The 21,138-nt window shown below is 46.0% G+C and overlaps 1 protein-coding gene across 5 annotated transcripts in view; it reads right to left on the bottom strand.

Moving 5' to 3' along the window:
- VWA5B1 (von Willebrand factor A domain containing 5B1) overlaps positions 1 to 21,138 on the bottom strand; it is a 67,155-nt gene that overhangs the window by 41,988 nt on the left and 4,029 nt on the right. For 2 of the 5 annotated variants that reach the window (XM_083752454.1, XM_083752457.1), the window contains 6 exons: positions 7,268 to 7,427; positions 6,306 to 6,467; positions 5,152 to 5,374; positions 4,405 to 4,550; positions 2,945 to 3,076; positions 2,290 to 2,414 (listed from right to left, as the gene is read on the bottom strand). In XM_083752454.1, the coding sequence (XP_083608580.1) occupies positions 2,290 to 2,414; positions 2,945 to 3,076; positions 4,405 to 4,550; positions 5,152 to 5,374; positions 6,306 to 6,467; positions 7,268 to 7,406 (927 nt within the window). In that variant the 5' untranslated portion in view covers positions 7,407 to 7,427. The remainder of the gene's footprint in view (positions 1 to 2,289; positions 2,415 to 2,944; positions 3,077 to 4,404; positions 4,551 to 5,151; positions 5,375 to 6,305; positions 6,468 to 7,267; positions 7,428 to 21,138) is intronic. The other 3 variants (XM_083752456.1, XM_083752458.1, XM_083752455.1) reach the window with 2 other exon arrangements.

Here is a 21,138-nt window from a genome sequence, read left to right as displayed (position 1 = left end):
ACAGGAGCTTAATTACAATTTCCAACCGACATTCTGAAACTTAATATTTTAAAGAAAGGAAGGAACTCCAACAGAGTCTTGTGGAGGCTGTTTGCCACCAGAAATCGCTCCATTTGCTGCTTTCTTGAATATCGTCAACTGGGCACCTCACAAGCTGCTGAGTGTAATAGGATCACTTTTCCTATTCAATGCACATTGATTTCACTAGCTATTCCACCATAACATAATGGCGGACTTTGTTGAAAGCCTTACTAAAAATCAAGATACGCTACATCCACAGTATTCCTGAAATATACTCGGAGTCGAGCGTGGATTTCATGCTCTTTATTCAGCTCATAGTAGTGAGGAATGAAAGTTCCCCCCAAATATCTGCTTTATATACATTATTTACACAATGGGCCGCACGTGATTGGCTAATTCTGGGATTCTCCTGTAGGCCAATCAGGTTGCGGATTCACTTCCACCTGGAGCTGGATTGGGTGACCAATCATACTGCTGCATTGTTCTAGGACCAATCAGACTGCTGCATTCTGGACCCTATTGTTCTAGGACCAATCAGACTGCTGCATTCTGAATCCTATTGTTCTAGGACCAATCAGACTGCTGTCTTTTGGATCCTATTCAACTCAGTACATAACAATTCCCATGATCCACAAGTTAGAAACGATCAAAAAAGAAAAGATTCATCGGGCATGACTTGTTTTTGAGAAACCCATGCTGCATCTTAATAATCATAGCATCCTTTTCTAAATGCTCACAGACTGTTCAATTATCTGTTCTAGGACCTTTCTTGATACTGTACTGATGTCAAACTCATAGGTTGATAGTTTCCTGGGTCCTCTCCACCACCATTTGTGCACCTCCAGTCTGCAGGGACCTCAGCTGCTGGATCAGGCCAAAGGCCCATCCCGTTCAGCATCCTGTTCTCACACTACCAGTCAGGTGCCCCAATGGGAACCCTGCACAACAACAACAACAACAACAACAACAACAACAACAACAACTCTCCCCACCTGTGATTCCCAGCCACAGGCACCCAAAGGCATCCTGCCTCTACATAGCCACTGAGGCTTGTAGCCATTCATAGCATTCTCTTTTATAAATATCCAAGTTGCTGGCTGTCACTGCCTCCTGTGGGGGCAGGTTCCATAGGCTGACTGTATGAAGAAGTAATTTCTTTTGAATATCCTGAACCTCCCAACATTCTGCCTCTTTCTTGGAGGTCTCTTGAGTTCTAATACTATGGAGAGAGGGAGAAAATCTTTTCTCTGTTCCCTTTCTTTGCAGCCACAGAAGTGCAAATACCTACACTAGTGGCCAGAATTGTGGAAACCTTTTGGAAAAAGTGTATTCCCGAGGATTGGTGGCTCATAACACCACTTTGTTTTTTAGTAATACCATAATATTTATGTATCAATGGAAAGATAACTTAATGAAGAATGTAATGCAACAAAGTTTGTTCAGTTATCTGTATTCTATCAAAAGTTATAGCCAAATAACCAGAAAAGGGATGCACAACTTGCTTAGGTTAATATGCAGTAGTTTTCCTTCATTTGAATGCAGCCATTAGCATGACTGTGTAAAGAGAGCCAACTAGGTGTTATGAGCCATCAAACCTCGGAAATAACTTTTTCCAAAAGGTTCCATAATTTTGGCTACTAGTGTAGCAACCTACTTTCTAGGGTGGCCAACCAGATGTTTCAAGGAAGTCACAGGCAACACTTGGGGGAAACACCCCTCCCCTGTTATTTCCCCACTGGGAATTAAGAGGCATGCTGCCCCAGAACATGATGTATCTGGGTCATAAAATTGTAGTTGGAATGGACGCTGAGGATCATCTGGTCCAACACGCTGCAATTGTGAGAATATGAAGCCATCCCATACGGGGTTCGAACCTGCAACCTTGGCGTTCTCAGCACTGCACTCTAAACTAACGGAGCTATGAGCAGAAGTGGTGAGCCTGTGGGCCCTCCAGGTTGTACAACCAGCCAAGCTAGTGTGACCAATGTTCAAAGTTGATGGGAGTTAGAGTCCATCAACATATTGAGGGCTGCAGCTAAGCTCCCCAAATTGTAATGAAAGCTATCAATACCCATCCAGACCTCATTTCCTCAATGAATTTGGGCCAAACCGCACACCATCATGGGTGCAAACCATGCTTATCGCTGGCTGCTTCTCAGAATGGTTTAAGAGTCAATCTCTCTCTTCCCAGGGAACTCTGAGAACCGTAGCTATGTGAGGCTGGCGTAGAAAATGGAGGGAAGACTGGCTCGCTCTTCTGCCCCTCACCTTTCTCTCTGCACTTGCATCTTTCTTGGTCCCTTTAATGAAGTCATTCCGCCCCTTCAGGTGCTGCTCATATTCCGCAGGGGACATGTCACCCTCTTCCATTAATACATGGGGCATGTGAGGCTCTGGAACGGAAAGGAGATTGGGAGAGAAAAAGAAAAGGTCAGGTTTGCGGAATCTACTTTGTGATTTTTCTAGAACTTTGAGATGCACTGTTAACAGGAGCTGGGGGCACCGAGAACGGGGGGGGGGGATGCTTTTTTCAGCCAGAGGATAGAAGAAGATGGGTAGAATGTCTGTATAAACTAGTCCACTGTACAAAGGGTGGAATAACCAACCTCCTATAACCAACATGCTTAAGTCTAATTAATGCATGAAGGGGTTAAGACCATAGAGTAAGCTGTCCTGCCAGGCTCAGCTCTCCTTAGGAGGGACTAGGTGCAAGGTACATTTTTAACAAGCCACCCCCAAAATGACAAATGCAGAGGCAAGATTGGATCGGCAATTTACCAGGGACCGGAAACTATGGACTGTCCCTGGTTAGGTGGAGCATATTCAAGATGCAATGTTTCTTGCATTGTCTAAACAGAGAAGGAGGGATCTCTGGGATGGGGAGGCCCCAGTAGTCAAGAGATAGCAAGCATGGCCCACCTACCGCTTGGATGGATCAGGATCTCCACGGGTCGGTCAAAAGTATGTTTATTGGCCAGTGTGATCACAATGCTCTTGGCAGATCTGGCTGAAGGAGCGGCATCTGCGCGGATCTCGTGCGTCGGGCTTTCAACTCCTAGTTGGGGAAGCCAGTGTGGGAAATATGATGGAGAACCCCAAAGAACTTGAGAAGAGGTACGTGTGTGTGTGTGTGTGTGTGTGTGTGTGTGTGTGTAGGAGCCATTGTAGAGTAGTGGTTAGAGTGTCAGACTAGAACCTGGGAGACCAGTGTTCAAATCCCCACTCAGCTATGAATCTCGTTGGGCAATCCTGGGCCAGTCACTGTTTCTCAGTCTAACCCACCTCGCAAGGTTGTTGTGCAAAGATGAATCTGGAACCCGGAAAACTTGAGTTTGGAGAAAAGTTGGGCATATAAATGCAATCGTAAGTAACAGCAAACTCATGCACAGCTACGCTAAAAAGCAGGATGGTAATTGATTTTAATAGTGCTACTTTTCAACAAAACGTTTTCAACATGTTTGCTGTAGCCTTGCTTGCAGTTCAAGCCCTACTGAAGTGTAAACTATACTAAACTCAAACTGAACTATGTTACAGAAGTCATGCCTGCTTCTCTCCTCCCCAACTTTTGCCTCAATAAGAGCCATGGTCTGGCTTAGCATTATGTGTCGTTGGTTTATTTCCAAACAAAACCATGAACTGTGAACCAAGGTTTATTCTTTGCTTAGCACTTATGATTTGTTCGAGGGAAAACAAACCATAAGCCTAGGTCTGGACATAGTGCTAAGCCAGACAATGGCTTAGCTTCCAGCCGGGCAGCAGAAAAAGTTGGTGTGAGGTGTAAGAACCTTGATTTTTAATCCCTTGCACCAACATCACACACGAAACCATAGTCTAGTGTGACTATGAGCGAGGGAAAGGGCCGTAGCTCAGAAGCAGACAACCTGTTTTGTACTCAGAAGACCCCAGGTTCACTCTCTGGTAAGATTGCCATATTTTGAAGAGCAAAAAACCCAAAGAGGACACCTTTGCCAACTTCTACTTTTACCTATGGCCCACTATGATGATTCCACCCATGAAAAAGAGGACGTGTCCTGGTCAAAGAGGACATATGGCAACCTTGTGAGATCAGCTGGGAAAGAATCCTCACTGAAACTCTGAGAACTCTGCCAGTCAGTGTAAACATTAGTGAGCAAGGTGGGCCAATGATCTGACAGCTTCCAGTTGCTTAGATTGGAGGAGTCGGCCACGGAGTAGCAGCACTGAGAACCAGAACTCACCATTGTCTCACAGAGCAGAGGTGGTGAACACAATGCCCTCCAGACTACAACTCCCATCATCTCTGACCATTGTCCATGTTGTCTGGGGGCTGATAGGGGTTATAGTTCCATACCAAGTGGATGTTAAAAAATGTTCCCATCCCTGCCCGCTTTTATATAGACTTACCTGCAAGTAAGCACGGTCCTCTGATCTCCAGGTAGAAGCTGAACTCGTACTCAGTAGGATTCGTCGCCTCCGTTTCCAAAAGCTGAGCCAGACAGAATTTTCCGGGCTGATCCGGAGTAGCAACACCACAGTAGTGTCTGTCTCTGCTAAGAAGGAGGCGATTTGTAAAGGGAATGCTAAAACGCAACTTTCAGGTTTTGCACAGGCCCATCTAAAAGACTTCAAAATTCCCATCCAAAATCCTCTCTGTATTTTTGAGTCTTGAACAATCTGGGCTTTCCTTAAAAGCAGAAGCAAAAGTCCTGTTGCTTGTTACACCTCTAAACTTTAGATAGCATGGAGAGCTATCTATTCCCCTCACAGAGCTATAATTCCCAGAGTTCCCTGTGAAGAAGGATGGATTGTCAAACCACTCTGAAAACTGTAGGTTTGTGAGGGGAATGGGGTCTCTGAACAGCTCTCTGCACCTTTAACAAACCAGAGCTCCCAGAATTCCTTGGGGAAGCCATGGCTGTGGAGGGGGGTATCATAGGACTTTCAGTGTATGCTGCGCATGTAACTTAAGAGGCACACATAAGGCTCCCAGGTGATTCTGCCATAGTGTCCCTTCAGGCCATGCTATAAAGCCTTGGCAGCTTTGCCCTAGGATGTGGCAATGTTGTTCCTCCCTCCCTCCCTCCCTCCCTCCCTCCCTCTTGTAGCGCTAGCTAAACCCACCAAGAGCAATATTTCATGTCAGTCCCTTACAATCGAAGGTGGTGCCCAGAGATGGCAGCAATGGCATCTGTGCTAATCTGGGGGACCTTAGGGACACACACAGCTGGAAGGAGGACCCTCACAGCACCGCTGGGAAGGGTCTGCAGCTCTGAGGAGGTACTGATGCAGATGGAGACATTTTCCTGAGGAGGAACGATGCCCAAATTGGCCACAAAGACGATCCTCTCCAAATCCTCATCTAGCACGATACGTCCTGTGTAAAAGAAAAGAAATGACAAGGTGTCAAAACATTCATATCCCCAGCAACCCCACCCACCTCTCTATATAAGGGTTGCCATGGTCTAGTTTTCAGAAGTCCTAACTACCACTAGCAATGGGTGAATCTCTCCATTTTGGTTATTCTCATTTTCTCATGTTTTCAATCTTAAGTTCAGGTTGCTTTTTTTAAAAAAGCCTTCAAATAGACATAGTTCTTGCCTAGTATAAACGTTTTTGTCAAGCAATTTCAGCCTAATATACAACATTTTTGTATGCTGTGTTCATTAATATCCTCCTTTTAATGTGCATACTTTATCTTACTGTATGCATTTTGGTATGCCACATCATCATTCACTATGAAAAAGTGTCCGAGCAGCTTATGAAAAGACAGTATTAAGAATAATGCAAAACCAAAGCAATATTTTTCAGTAACACAATTTCAGTACACCCATTTTGATCCTAGTCTGTATGTGTATTGGACTTGATTATTTGTTTGCTTTGAATGTATGTACTGCTTGCTGATATTTTCATTGTTAAATTGCTTTGGGATGCCTTATGGCAAGTGATTCATAAATGATACAAATAAATAACTCTCTGTGTAAAGGAATTCTACCCTGCACAGGACTGGGGCACTGTCAGATTGGGGAGTGGCAGGGGAAAAAGAAATTTCTCTTCAGTTTTCAGGAAGGGTTTGCTGTTTACTTTACTTGACCTTTCAAGGTGGCCAAAGGTATTCTGTTCCCCTTCCTTTGCTTTTAAAACCTTTTTCCCTTAGAAAAGTGGTAGAAGGCTGTTTTTGCCACTTCCCAGATAAGGGTGGCACTTGGCTGCCACTGCCACCTTGTGGCCTGGAGGGTCTACACCCTCACCAAGAGTTGCTACCATCTTAGATGTGGTTGTATTTTCCTCACAAATAATTCTCTCACCACCTTCGTCCAGGGCCCTGCCATTGGGGAGGCTGCAGCAGTCAACGTAGCAGTCGTCAATTCTGGCCTTGTCTTTGATTTGCACGGTCACAACCCGTTCAGAAACCATCGCCTCAAAGCCAACCACAGTTGTGTATTCATCCAATGGATAGACAAAGAGCCCTGCCAATGGGAAGCATCCTTTCAGGAGACATAATGCTTATGCCTGGGGTCAAAGGTCATTGGGGCTGGGGGTGGCTAAGGCAATGAACCTCACACCTGGGAAACAAATCTGACCCTAGAGACGTTCTCCTCCAGCAACATCCCAAGGAGTCCCAAGGAGATGTCTTGGAGGGGCTGGTCAAACTAGGATGAGAGATGGGAGGAGTTGGACGATGACCCTAGGGAAGCCCTTTCCCATCAGCTCCCGCACCAGTCTCACCTTCAGCACTGGATCAGCCACCTGCATAACTAGAACCCACCCCTGGTACAGCATCCCAGGAAGCACCTCACACCTATCTTGGTCCATGGCAGTTGCTGACACCCCCTCTGTCACTCAGGTTGTGGAGGCGCCAGTACCAGCACAGACAGACAGATCATACCCAGCCCAGCCAAAGGAGTTCCTGTTTGGTTGCCCAGCGCAAAGAAACATTCGGCTTGCTGCACTGAAGTTGCATCCACCCCAGTCCTAGGTACAGGGGCCAAGGGGGCATGTTCCTTGCTGGGTCAGTATCTTAGCTGATTTAGCCATGTGAGATTCCAGGGTCTGGATCAGCTGGGTTCCTGACGTCACCACTAACGCCAGGTGTGCTAACAGGGATGGGGCAGGTGGCAAACTGCAGGATGCCTTGCTGTGGGTCTCCTCAGAGAGGCTTGCCTCATTAGACCCTTTAGGAAGCCTCTCCCATGTGGACACATATCATCTGAGACAGATTAATAAGTCTCGAGTACGGACATAGTTGCACATTCCCTCTGTCTCTTACCTTCAAAGGGGTGGGTCTCCGAGTTGCTGTAGGTGAGAGAGGCCGTCATCCCAAAAGCATAGCCGCTGACACAAGAGGTCACCTCAGAGGCCACGAGAGGGAGAGCAGAGTTGGTCATCCGGTTGATGAGCCCCGGCATGGTGCTAATCGTCTCTCCAGACTGGAGCAGGGTGGGAAACCACAGTAACAGTCAGATTGTTAGCTTTTTTTTTCTTGGCAACTTAACTCGAAAATTTATAGGGACTGAGGAATGCTGGCAGCCCCATCACCTGCTCCCGCTTGGGGGACTAATTGTTAACACCTGCCTGAGGGACGCCACCCAGAGATACTTGCTTACAGAATCGCTCCTTCATGACAGGTGTTAGGCCAGGCCAATGGCCCATCTAGTCCAGCGTCTTGAAACCTTCATTTTGGATGTGTTTCCTGATTGGTGGTTTCAGACCCTCCAATGAAAATAGGGACACCTATTTACTATCTTTTAGTAAAAAAAACCCAGAGGTATTCCTTTTAGGTATAATCACAAATGATATTCCTGACAATCAAAGGAAAGTATGCCTCTATGCGACAACAGCTGCCAGGATGCTCATAGCAAAAAATTGGAAAGGGAGAAAAATTCCATCAATGAAAGAATGGCAAATTAAATTTTGTGAATATATAAATCTGGCAAGACTCACAGCATTCATAAGGGGACAATCGGACCAAAAATTATTAAAAGAATGGGGATGTGCTAAAGAGTATATGAAAGAACATTGTTCTGGAGTGAGCATATTGGTATGTAATGAATGAAGCTTTGCAGGGTTAAAGAAAGAGAAAAATGGTGTAAAAAGTATAAAGATAGAGGTATTCTACATTAGTCAGAACAACTTAGAGTAAAAATTTCAAGGTCTTAGAACAAAGGAAGGAAGTCAATATGTGTATATGTATGTAATGATTAGATTAGAATGATGATGTGGTTTTGTTTGTAGATGTGTGTTTTTGTTTTGTTTTTGTGTTCTTTTTTCTCTTGGGTTTTTTTCTTGTTTGTACTGTTTCATTTTGGATTCAATGTTTGTAATTTTGTTGTAATTTTGCATTGAAAATAAAAAAGGAAAAAGAAAAAGAAAGAAAATAAGGACACCCTATAATAATAATAATAATAATAATTTTTTACCCCATCCATTTGACTAGGTTGCCCCAGTCACTCTAGGCAGCTTCCAACATTTCTAAAAACATAATACAACTATACGGGGCTGCCTTCAGATGTCTTCTAAAGGTTGTCTAGTTACTTATCGCCTTGTCTCAAGGGTCACCTAATTCCATACCCTCTGACATTTCTTCAGTGAAAATAAGGATGTCCTACCATACCCTCCAACATTTCTCCAATGAAAATAGGAGCGACTCCTAAGAAAAAGGGACGCGGGTGGCGCTGTGGGTAAAAGCCTCAGCGCCTAGGGCTTGCCGATCGAAAGGTCGGCGGTTCGAATCCCTGCGGCGGGGTGCGCTCCCGTTGCTCGGTCCCAGCGCCTGCCAACGTAGCAGTTCGAAAGCACCCTCGGGTGCAAGTAGATAAATAGGGACCGCTTTCTAGCGGGAAGGTAAACGGCGTTTCCGTGTGCAGCTCTGGCTCACCAGAGCAGCAATGTCACGCTGGCCACATGACCCGGAAGTGTCTTCGGACAGCGCTGGCCCCTGGCCTCTTGAGTGAGATGGGCGCACAACCCCAGAGTCTGGCAAGACTGGCCCGTATGGGCAGGGGTACCTTTACCTTTACCTTTTACCTAAGAAAAAATGAGACATCCCAGGATCAAATCAGAAACTGCAATGACTTCTGTAAATCTGGGGCTGTTCCTGGAAAATAGGGGCACTTGGAGGATGTAGGATCAGCCTGTTTGGCATTTCAAATTGCAGGTTGCTTCCATTGACACCTTTAAGCAAATGACAATAAAAAGATATCACCCCAGTCAATTCCATAATTCATTAAAATATGATCCACCAGGATGGTATCAGCAAAAAAAATTACAATCCATAAAATGCCACAGATTTGATAAAAAGATTAACTGAGCAGCTCAGTCACACAGACATTCCAGCCTTTCTTGATTTAGATCAGAAAACCACTCATTAAACACATCAAATGGTGTGAACTTTGCCAAGTAATGTCTGAAATTAGGAAACAACTAAGTAAAGGGCCAGTAGCCCAGAGAGGCAAGACTAGGTTAACACACATCAAATAGAAATACCTTTCCTGATTGACAGTTTCAGTCCTAAATGTGCTTTCCAGGGAGCAATAAGCCACACTGAGCCGAATGAGACTTAATTACTTTTGAGCAAACATGTTTAGGATCTTTGCCCATGGGGCTAGGCTATGGGGAATAAAGCGCTATATAAAGTTCTACATTGAGCCCATGGTTTTAATTTTGTTTCCTGCTGATTGTGAAAGAATTATGCCCCAGAGGCACAGAAGTGTACTAGAGAGGAAAAGATGGTAGTTTTAATTAAGCGCTACCATTAACTATGCCTGTTGCTGGTTTAAAAAAATAATTACTGGTAAGAAAATTCATATAATACGCTCATTCTGGGATTGAGCTACTTCGGGATTTGGCAGAGGCGTAATCAACTTTGCATGGTTCCCTTCATCAAAACTCTCCAGCCCTGGAAATTTAGCTTCATTTAGAATTCTAAACTTTTATCTCTGACATGCAAACATTTCACGAACAGTAAACTCAGGGCACAAAAGAGAATGCACCCATCCTGCATTCTTGAGTGGTACAAACCCTGGTTAGCAGGACTAACAGCTCCCTTTGATAGCTTCCTATTCATTTCAAGAGAGTTTGCACAAAGCAGGTTTGCTGCGAATCAAGGCCTTAATTACATGAGTAGCAGCTTAAATCAGCCTACATTACGTTGCTGAAATGGAAACTGCTAACCAGAGGTGGATTTTTGTGTGTGAAAGGGCTGTGGACTCAGTTCAGTTTCTGGTACAAAAATCATAATTCTGTGCTCAGAATGCATTCAGAAGACCTCTCTGCTCTTTCTTTCTAACTCCAGACACCTTTCAAGATGGACCTGGGTTCATAAAGATCTTGGGGTTCTAGCATATGGAGCCCCCAACTTTTAGTTAGCAATGCAAAAGCACTATAGATGAGGTATAGGCCCTGAGCTTGATCTAGCACATAAATCCTGCCCTTGATAACACTGATCCCTTTGCAAACCTTGCAAAATTAAGATGGGGAAGACAACTAAACTCAGTGGGTTGGATGCAATAGGTCCCAGGTTCAATCTGAAGCATTTTAAGGCAAGACGGGGCAAGCAAACCCTCTGTCTGACACCCCAAAGAGCCACTAGCAGCCGCTGCAGGCAATACAGGACTTAATGAACCCATAGCCTGTTTTTGTGCAATGCAGACAGAGGTATAGTGGTTAAAGGTTATGGGAGGGAGAGTTGAAGACCCATTACTATTTCCACATCAGGGTCCCAGCAGGGTCTCTGGCCCCCAAACCCTGGAGCTGCCCTATCAGCTTGAAAGGGGAACTTTCTTGCCACTGAGAATAATAATAATAATAATTTATTATTTATACCCCACCCATCTGGCTGGGTTTCCCCAGCCACTCTGGGCGGCTTCCAACAGAATATTAAAATACAATAATCTATTAAACATTAAAAGCTTCCCTAAACAGGGCTACCTTCAGATGTCTTCTAAAAGTCTGGTAGTTGTTTTTCTCTTTGACATTTGGTGGGAGGGCGTTCCACAGGGTGGGTGCCACTACTGAGAAGGCCCTCTGCCTGGTTCCCTGTAACTTGGCTTCTTGCAGTGAGGGAACTGCCAGAAGGCCCTCAGCACTGCATCTCAGTGTCCAGGCAGAATCATGGGGGTGGAGACACTCCTTCAGGTATACAGGACCGAGGCCGTTTAGGGCTTTAAAGGTCACCACCAACACTTTGAATTGTGCTCCGAAACGTACTGGGAGAATAAGTCTTATCACTCTTTGTGTTGATTGGAGCCAATCAGAGTGAAAGGAGTTGAGTCAGCCACTGAGGATTAGCTCCTAGGGTCACTCTGGAGAAGGTGCGTGGGTTCTGTGTGCTCCAAAGTCAAGCATTCGGAACACTGAAAACACAAGGTGCTTCAATTTCAAGAGGATGGTGTGCAAGTTCTATTGCACACAATGGTACTTCAAGGGAAAACACAACTTAAGTCACTTCAGAAGGAGATATTGGAACACTCAAAATCATTTCCCCGTATATGTGCACAGAAAGCAGTAGGTTGAGCTGAAAGGGCAACACATGGACATCTGTGTTGATCATTGCAATGCATCCCTATGCTTGAAAAGTATAGAGCAGCAGTTCTCAACCTGTGGGTCCCCAGATGTTGTTGGACTACAACTCCCATCATCCCTGAGCTCTGGCCTTGCTAGCTAGGGGTGATGGGAGTTGTAGTTCAACAACATCTGGGGACCCACAGGTTAAGAAAGGCTGGTATAGAGGGTTCTCAAAGAAATGCTTAAATCTATAATGTGCTGGTTGATTTCAAAATTTCAGCTTCACTTTGAGCTAATGCTTGAATATATCCCATGGTTTTCACATATGGACTAGTTCTTGTTGTTGACAAAGGTGCTTTCACTGTGAAATCGCCTCAAGATATTTAATGGGAAGAGATTCATAAGTGGAAGCAACTGAATAAATAATCCAAAGATTCACCCGAGGGACAGTGCTTTGTGCAAACAGATTCCTGCTTAATGACTATTATTATTAGGCTGGGCAAGGAAGGGAAGGGAAGAGAAGAGACAGAGCTCAGCCCCCATAGTCATGGTCGAACTGGCTTCTCCTGAGGTCTTCCCAGAAGGTGGCTAGACCTTGTCTCCCAACTTGCAGCTTGCCAAGAGACTATCCAAGAATCTATTGTGCGTCAGCAAAGATCTGCGTAAAAATCATGCACTGCTGCAAACTAAGCAGGGGAGGGGGCTTCCGTAGATGCTGGCAAGCCAAAACAGCTGGAATGGTGTGGACGGAAGCACAGCTGGAGAAGAAGGTTGCTAAGGGAAACGACAGCCAGAGCTCAGCCAATCACATAGGCACGGCACCAGGCATTGCAAGCTGAGGAAATGCGTCTGTGGGTCTTTGCAAATCTGCAGGAGGCCAGAGTAGAACGAGAACAGACTTCAGCCGCAGCTACTGGCTTGTGGATTGGTTGAGGCACCCTGGAATTCTGTGGTTCAAGTTGCACAGCTCTGAAGTGTAGTAAGGCTCAAAGTGTGCTGGCGTTCGTCAGCCATCCATGAACATTAGTCTAGTGGTGGCTGGTGGGCACTGGGGCCAGAAGGGTGGAAGGCAAGGAGGCCAACACTAGATGGCACCAGAGTCAATGACAGGAAGAGCTAGCAAAGCCTACTTTGGACCGATTCTCCTCCTCCTTGCTGAGTTGTACAGGGGCACTAAGTTCAGACTAAGGAGGAGGAATCAGACAGCCAGGGCCATGCCTTGGGCTGGTTGTAAGTAAAAGAAGAAGAAAGCAAGTGGAAACTGGCTGAAGTTGGTGGGGCATGTTGTGTATTGAGTCAAAGGATTTTATATCTGTATTATTATTGTCTGTATTGCATTAGGGTAAAGTAACTGCCTTTTGGTTCCAGAGGGTACAGCTACTATTGGTTCATTTAAGCTGCTGTATTTGGATCCTCTGTCTTATTGGTTTCCTCCAAAAGGCAGGACTGTGATTGCCTGAGATTGTTCCCTCCAAAATGTATCCTTTCTAGTTAGTTCCCTCTCCCTATAAATGTAGCTCTCGCCTCCTCAGGCCCCAGTCTTGTTTGCTTTAATAAAGAAGTGTTACTAGAGAACTGTCTCCAGCATATTATGTCAAGAGAGCTGAAATCACAAACCCCACGTCACAACAGGGCAGTGCCCCGTTCACTCCGATGGACCAACTTCCACTTTCCCATCATCGGCCGCCAACGTTCTAGTTCTCTCCTTGAGATGAACTGAAATTTTCTCTGGCCATTTTTTGGAGGGAAGGCCTAAGATTTTCATTGTCCCCAGGTTCCCCTAGCTAAACAAGCCCACGTTGCAGAATGTGCTCTGAATATCATCACCATTTTTTAATGGCAATCATCACCCTCCACTCCCAATGCCTGGGAATGATGGTGAAGGGTATTGATAGCTACTAACCATGAAGGCTATGCTCTTCCTCCATAGTTGGGTTTCCCATAGCTGGCCACTGTGATGGAGTTGCCATATGGTTTTCCTGCACTTGTCTTCTTTTGAGGGGCCAGCATGCCCATCCGGGTGGATTTTTGCACTTTAAATGAAATGTCCGGGTTTGGGGGGTTTATTTTTATTCATGCATTCATTTTTGGAGGGGCACATGCATGCTCGGGAGGGCACTGTGCCCCAGAAGCGGAAGGACCACAGCGGGGTCTGGAGTGAGGTCTGCAGGCCGTACTGGTGCCACCTCTGCTGCGGCCATCTCTGGAGAAGTGGGCGGCCTGCCGTGGCCTGCTTTAGGTCTCTTGATGTCTCTGTTGGCATACAACCAAGGAAACGGGGCAATTGGCAGGCCCCCCAGCTGGTCCAGCCCACCGGCCGGTGTGCAGGACAATCTCCAGTCCTTGTTGCAGCATCTACGACCCACAGCTTCAGAAGCCGGGGCACGCAAACTCAGCAGAGATAACGTGCAAACAGAAGTGGCAGGAGAGGTTGTGTAAGCATATTTACAAGCAGTTTATTCAGCATACATCAAGACAAAAGGAAAACATGTCTGATCCCCCTTCGTGTCCAAAGCAAGCAGCAAAAACGAAAGCTATACACAAACAGAAGTTCCCAGCAAGCTGTGCTAGAGTGTAAACAGACATGTGACACACAACAGTCTCATGTCTGTCCCTTAAGGTGGAACGGAATATTCTAACAGTCTCCGGCAGCCACCAGGCCTTGCTTAGCCTTCTGGGGGCGCATCAGGTGTTGTGTTGGTTCCTGCGGCCGCCAGGACTGGCCTGGGAGCTGCTCAGCTTCCCATCGTCTGGAGACATCGCGTCTCATGAGCAGGAGGTCAAATGGTAATGGAGGGGAGGGAAGGAGGAGGTGAGCAGGCAAACGAGTGTCCTCTTTTTTGCTTTTTGGGCTAAGGCAAGCCTACACTGTGAGAACAGGATGCTAGACTAGATGGACCATTGACCCAATCCAGCAGGTTCATCTTACGTTCTTATTTTTCTTATGTATGAAATCATTCTTTTAGTGTAACAGCACCTACGCCTGACACATAATTTCAGGATGCTCATTTATTTTCTTAAAACTTGTTGATTTTTTATGTGTTTTGATCATTTTATTATGTTTAGCGTCTGTTTTCTGCTGCTGTTTTTATGAACATATCATGCCATTTTATGTAAACCGCTTAGAGATTTTTTTAAAAAACAAAACGGTACGTAGTTAAATAAATTGGTTGGTTGGCATCCTTCTGTATCGGGAGACGATGGAGGAGTGCCTCTCTGGGGGTGAAGTCAAACCATTGGAAGGTTAAGTAAGTAAATAACAACAGTTAATGGGAAACGTATCTTTATGCCTGAGACCCAAGTGACTCAGAGCCAGTCAGACTATCCTCCGGACTAGGTGAGTAAATAATCTGATCTGGTACGAGGCAGCTTTCTGTGTTCATGTTATCTGCCTTGAACTCTTGGGGGCAGGTTGGCTTTAGAATCCAAACAGATAAATGAAAGAGAAAATGTGTGGAGACCGTAAGGCTGTAACAGAGGAAAGCTGCAGGTTGCTTCTCTTGACTGATGCGCTAAGGGGTCCTCTATCTGCTCTTAACAATCTGACTACCTCCTCTTTGGAAGGAAGATGAGGAAGATGAAGGAGGGGTGATTTATGTCAGGACTGTCCTTTTCTTGCAGGAACGTAAACCAGGGATTTAGTGTTCCTCTCCAAGTGCGTTTATGGTGGTGCACTGGTGTTGCGTTGATATGATGGGAGGAAAGAGGTGATGCTTGGGGAATGTTAACCCACTTGCATGCCTTTGTAGCAAATTACAGCATAATAATCGTAATAATTTTATTATTTGTATGCCACCCATCTGACTGCATATAAAATCTGGTTATATAAACATTAAAAGATAAACATCCATTGTTACGGTACACAGCAAAGCAATCCCATTCAAACAGCACAGTGTTTAAAGCAGGTGGAGAGATCAAGGGAAAACCTGTGTAAACAGTTGTGTCTTCCAAAGCCGGCGGGATGCCAATGCAGATGGAGACTCCTGTATTTCAGCATTCTGTTACACTGATGTGACCAGTGGGAAATATGCTGGGGGGAGGGAGAAGCCTCTGGCCCAGGAGCCAAATGCAGCTCTACAAGTCTGGCCCTCAAAAAAGACTCCTCCCCAGGCCACACCCCTTCCTAGGGCAAGCCTCCCACTTGCCCAGCTCCACCCCTTTCTTAAGGGCATTGGCCTCACTGGAATGGGTCCTTGGACTGTGACCATGCCTCTATCTTGCCTGGATAGGGAGCGGAGAGATGTATGTGGGTTAGGGTGTATATAGAAACCTCTGACACATGTGGCTGAACAATTGCTTACTGAAGTAAGTTCAAGGTCAGGTCCATGGCCCCACACACATTTGCCTCTGGATCCATCAATGCCTGTCATGCAGTTACCAGAAGCTTTCCCAAGGGGCAATGCAGCCCTCGGACTGGAAAGGGGTTCCATTCTTGCCATTCGGACATGAAAAGTGATGCATTTGCATTGTTCTGCGCAGAAGAGCAAGAACCATTGATCAGCTGTTGGAGAAATGGGCACCTGTTCAAAGTTCTTCAAATTAAACCAGAATTCATGGGTGAGATAGTGTGTATGTGTGTGGGGCACCCCAGGCAGGGCAAATCAGAGGAATCGTACAGGACCAGGGCAAGGGAAACAAGACTCATTCCCAGATGCAGTAATATCACATGTATATTGATGCAACACATCAAAATTGGAATCTTACTGCTAGAATCTGATGCACTCAATAAAGAACTGAATAATTGCAATGGAACAGGCCATTAATTGCTTTTTGAGTTGCGTGTGAGCATGGCCCGAGCTGTCTTTGAGGGCTGCCAGATTATAGCACAAATGCAGATCCCTGAACCGACAGGCAAGCTGTTTGCCAGCAATTTCTTCGGCTGGCTCCCAGTCCTTTTTGCTGAATGCAAGTCAAAGCAAAATCATACGTGGGGAGTGGAGAAGGCAGCAAACTGAAGTCGTGTTTTTGTGTTCATCTATGTCTCCAATCCATGAAAGGCTTAGCAGCATTAGTATTCCACACGTCATGTCAGCTGCTGAAGGGTGTGTGCGGGTTTGTGTGTCTTGAACTGGGACCTGCAGTGACCAGCAGCCTTCAGCTCCTTACTTCTTGCACAATCAATCAGCCAAGCCATAAGGTAAGATGGTCTCATAGCCTGCAGTATCAGCCTGTGTACTCTCAGCTAACCCTGAAGGTTGTAGCTACATGCTAAAGAGGAGAGGGTTTGTGCACCTTCAATAAGTGTGGCACGCTGCACCTGCTGAAATCTCTTTTACCCAACATTTCCCCCCCCCCAATGCTCTTTATTGAGTTTTCTTTAACATAAACAAACAAAATAAATACTCTAAAATTCAACAGTCATATGTCTACTTATTTTCTAAACGCTCCATCGCGAACGGACTTCCCTCCCTCCCTTCAACAGCCTTTCATATTGAATTTTCTCTTTTTTCGCAGCTTCTTAATAGCATCCTATACACATCACAAAATTTATTTTAATCCTACTACACTCTTTAAACTTCTACAGTTATTACCTATATACTCAACATATTTACTCCATTCGTTTTTGAACTTTGTTTCCTCTTGGTTACGGATCCTGTGGGTCAGTTTTGCTAATTCTACATATTCAACCATTTTTGTCTGCCACTCCACTAGTGTTGGTATTTCCTGAGTCTTCCATTTTTGGGCTACTAAGATTCTGGCAGCAGTTGTAGCATACATAAATAGTCTCTGATCTGCTTTTCTTATTTCATCTCCTATCAACCCCAGCAAAAAGGCTTCCGGGGTTTTTTTGGGAAGGTATATTTGAACAGTTTTTTCAATTTGTTGTAAATCATATTCCAAAATTTTCTCATTTTTTCACATGGCCATCACATGTGAAAAAGCTTTCTCTTCTCCCCAACAATTAATGGTGTCGGAGTCCTGAGGAGGTCAGCTGAGCTTGCAGCCTGATAGAGAGGCAGCAGACCTGATCAAATCCCTCCTTCAGAGCTGGGTTGACAGTCTGAGCAACGTGCCGCCTCTAGTTTCCTTGCCAGCCTCATAAGAACATAAAATGAGCCTGTTGGATCAGGCCAGCGGCCCATCTCATCCAGCATCCTGTTCTCACAATGGCCAAACAGATGCCTTGTAGGAAGTCCAAAAACAGGACCTGATCACACGAACACTCTCCCCTCCTGTGGTTTCTGGCAACTGGGATTCAAAAGCATCGCTGCCTCAAACCACGGAGGCAGAGAATAGCTTTCGTGGCTAGAAGCCTCAATAGCCTTCTGTTCCATGAATGTCTCTGATCCTCTTTTAAAGCCATCTAAATTGGTGGCCATCCCTGCCTCCTGTGGGAATGAGTTCCATAGGTTAACCGCGCGTCCATGTGCCCTGTGTCAGAGCACAAAATGAAGGAAGGATTCTTGGGGATCAGAATCCCGGGGATCCATTTCACAGGGTGAGTTGAGCAGGAGAACACTCAACCTGTTTCGTGAATAAAAAAAAGAGGCGGCTGCAATTTTCCAGGAGTGAAGGCACCATTTAAATATAGTTTCACACACAATGGAGTCTTGATATGACAGCTAATAATTGCATGTGAAGAACAGGGTCTTAATGGAAATTGATTCAGTGGAGCGTAGGTGTGACAGAACCTAGAATCTCAAGGGAGCAGGGAAAGGCCGCCTCAGACTGGGGCTGCCATAGGCAGAGGAGATTTGACTGCTCAGAGAATAGACCTATGCTTTCTAACTTGTTCATAGACAATCTAAAGTTAGGAGTGAGCAGTGGGCTGGCCGAGTTTGCCGATGGCACTAAATTGTACAGGGTCATCAAAGCAAAAAAAAAAGAGATCATGAAGAGATCCAAAAAGGACCTCTCCAAATTGAGTGAAGGAGCAGTAAAATGGCAAATGGAATTCAACGTGAACAAGTGTAAAGGGATGCATGTTAACAGTGGTGGAGGAAGGGGGATGTGATAGGGACAGGCCGCCTTGGGTGTCACCACTGATGGGGGTGACAAAATGCCAGGCGGCACTCACCACAGGGCCTGTAGCGCACATGAGTCACACGTCTATCCTGGCAGCTCTGCACTGCCCCAAATGGTCCACCCACCACCTCCCCCTCAGCTGTAGGGCGGCTGAGTGGAAGGAGGCAGGTCCCGGGTGGCCCGGCCCCATGGGCAGCTGGCACCGCCTCTGGGCGCAGGGTACACGCACCACACCAGGCGCCCGATTAGCTTGTTCCGCCACTGCATGTTAAGGCAAAATAATCATCATTTCACACATATGCTTAAGAGGTCTGAATTGGCAGTAACGGACCAAGAGTCCTAGTAGACCTTGGGGTCATATTCAATAGCTTGATGAAGGTGTCAACACAGTGTGCAGTAGGTGAGAAAAAGGCAACTTCCATGCTAGGGAGCAATGGGAAAGAAATTGAAAATAAAGCTACAGATATCAGAACGGTTATTATACAAATCTATGGTGCGACCACATTTGGAATATTGTGTATACAGTGGTACCTCGGGTTACATACGCTTCAGATTACAGACTCCGCTAACCCAGAAATAGTACCTCGGGTTAAGAACTTTGCTTCAGGATGAGAACAGAAATTGTGCTCCGGCGGTGCAGCAGCAGCAGGAGGCCCCATTAGCTAAAGTGGTGCTTCAGGTTAAGAACAGTTTCAGGTTAAGAACGGACCTCCGGAACAAATTAAGTACTTAACCCGAGGTACCACTGTAGTTGTGATTGACTCACCACGAAAAGGATATTGCAGAGTTGGAAAAGGTTCAGAAAAAGGGCAACCAAAATGTGAGAAAAGGTTGCTGCATTTGGGAAGTTTACAGAAAAGGCAAGTAAGACGTTGCATGAGAGAAGTTAGTTTTAAACTTCCTTTTGGCTGCTCCTCGGTTGTGTGGCTCTGGGCGGGGGGGGGGGGGGCGGGTGTCTCATGATGAGCTCCTGCACTTCCAGATTCCCACCCCTATTTGGCAGTGGCACCATGGCTCTTAAAGAGCATTCCCAGAGAGGCTCTCCTCTGTGTCAGGTGAAAAACTTTTTATTCACCCACACTTCAAAACTGTGTTTTAAATCCAAGCTGTAAACTGCTCTGTTGTAAGAATGAATGTTTAGTTCTCTTCTCTTCTTTTCCGTTCGCTTTCTAAGATTATTATAGATTGTATTTTTAATATTGTTTCGTATGTGGAATATTTAGTGATGGACTGCTAGGCAAAGGCCATCATCAACTTCAGACAGCTCTCCAACAGGTACAGTTCACGGGATGCTTCAGGTATCCACTTTTGTGGAGCCCCACCATGTGATCAGCAGCTAACCCTTCATGGAGTTCCAAACCTACTGGTTCCAGCCAAGCTCCAGTAAGCCCCATAACGGACAGCTATACAACAGGTGAAGCCATTCCTGGCATAGAGATGGGCCCATGCTGCACATGGCACCTTCTTCCCTGCTCATTGTTGCTCATTGTGCAACTGTTAAGTGCGGAGGAGCCCTGCCTAGGTGACTGGCTGAGGCCTTCTTTCTGAAGCCCATTTGATCCCAGAGGCTGTTCAATAAAGGCAGCTTGCGAACAACTTTTTTTGTTTTATTTGTCACCCAAATGGGCCACCTGATGATGATGATAAAATTTTATTTATATCCCACCCTCCCCAGCCAAAGCCAGGCTCAGAGTGGCTAACAACAATAAAAGTAACACAGTCTACATAAAATCAATTAATTGAAAATGCATTCTGAAATCAATTCAAAATCAAATTAATGGCAACCATTGGGCTAGAGTTCTGTGAGGATTACCGAAGGAGGGGGTCAGGCTGTGCCTTGGCCAAAGGCCTGGTGGAACAGCTCTGTCTTGCAGGCCCTGCGGAAAGATGTCAAGTCCCGCAGGGCCCTAGTCTCTTGTGACAGAGCATTCCACCAGATCGGGGCCACGGCCAAAAAAGCCCTGGCTCTGGTTGAGGCCAGCCTAACCTCCCTGTGGCCCGGGACCTCCAAGATGTTTGTATTTGAAGACCGTAAGGTCCTCCGTGGGACATACCAGGAGAGGCAGTCCTGTAGGTACGATGGTCGTAGGCCGTATAGGGCTTTAAAGGTTAAGACCAGCACCTTGAACCTGATTCTGTACTCCACCGGGAGCCAATGCAGCTGGTATAGCATTGGGTGAATGTGACATTGTGACAAGTGGGTGGCCTCGGGTCAAGCTGGATGTCCTAGATTGGTTGGATGCAGAGGAATAGTGGGAGGAACCAGCTGAGGAACCACCAAGGGAAGAAAGCTTAGAGCCCAAGGAATGGTGGTGGGACACCGATGAGTAGTCAGAGGGAGAAAACTAGGAAGAGAGGTGTTGGAAGCTGAAATGGTAACAAGGCTTAGTGAGCTGGGAGAGTCTGTGACAGAGAGAAGTCCAGAATCAGAAGCTGAGGCTGAAGCAAGAGAGGAGGGAGGGCCAGAGCCAGAGAGGAATCAGGCTGGTGAAGAGTCATGGGAGTCTTCCCCTTCTGCTGCGACAAGCTCCCCTCCCCACTTTCTCCCAGAACCAGAAGAGGACTGAAACGGGTGGAGCAGCAGCAAGCTGCACACAGTGCAGTCTCTGATTGCTTGGGGAAAGCCCTGAAGAGGATGGGACTTAGATGGCTGTGAGCAGGTGGGGATTT

Source organism: Podarcis gaigeae (assembly GCF_964106915.1).
Source record: "Podarcis gaigeae genome assembly, chromosome: 8".
NCBI lineage: Eukaryota > Metazoa > Chordata > Lepidosauria > Squamata > Lacertidae > Podarcis > Podarcis gaigeae.
This window is presented reverse-complemented; position numbering and strand designations above follow the sequence as displayed.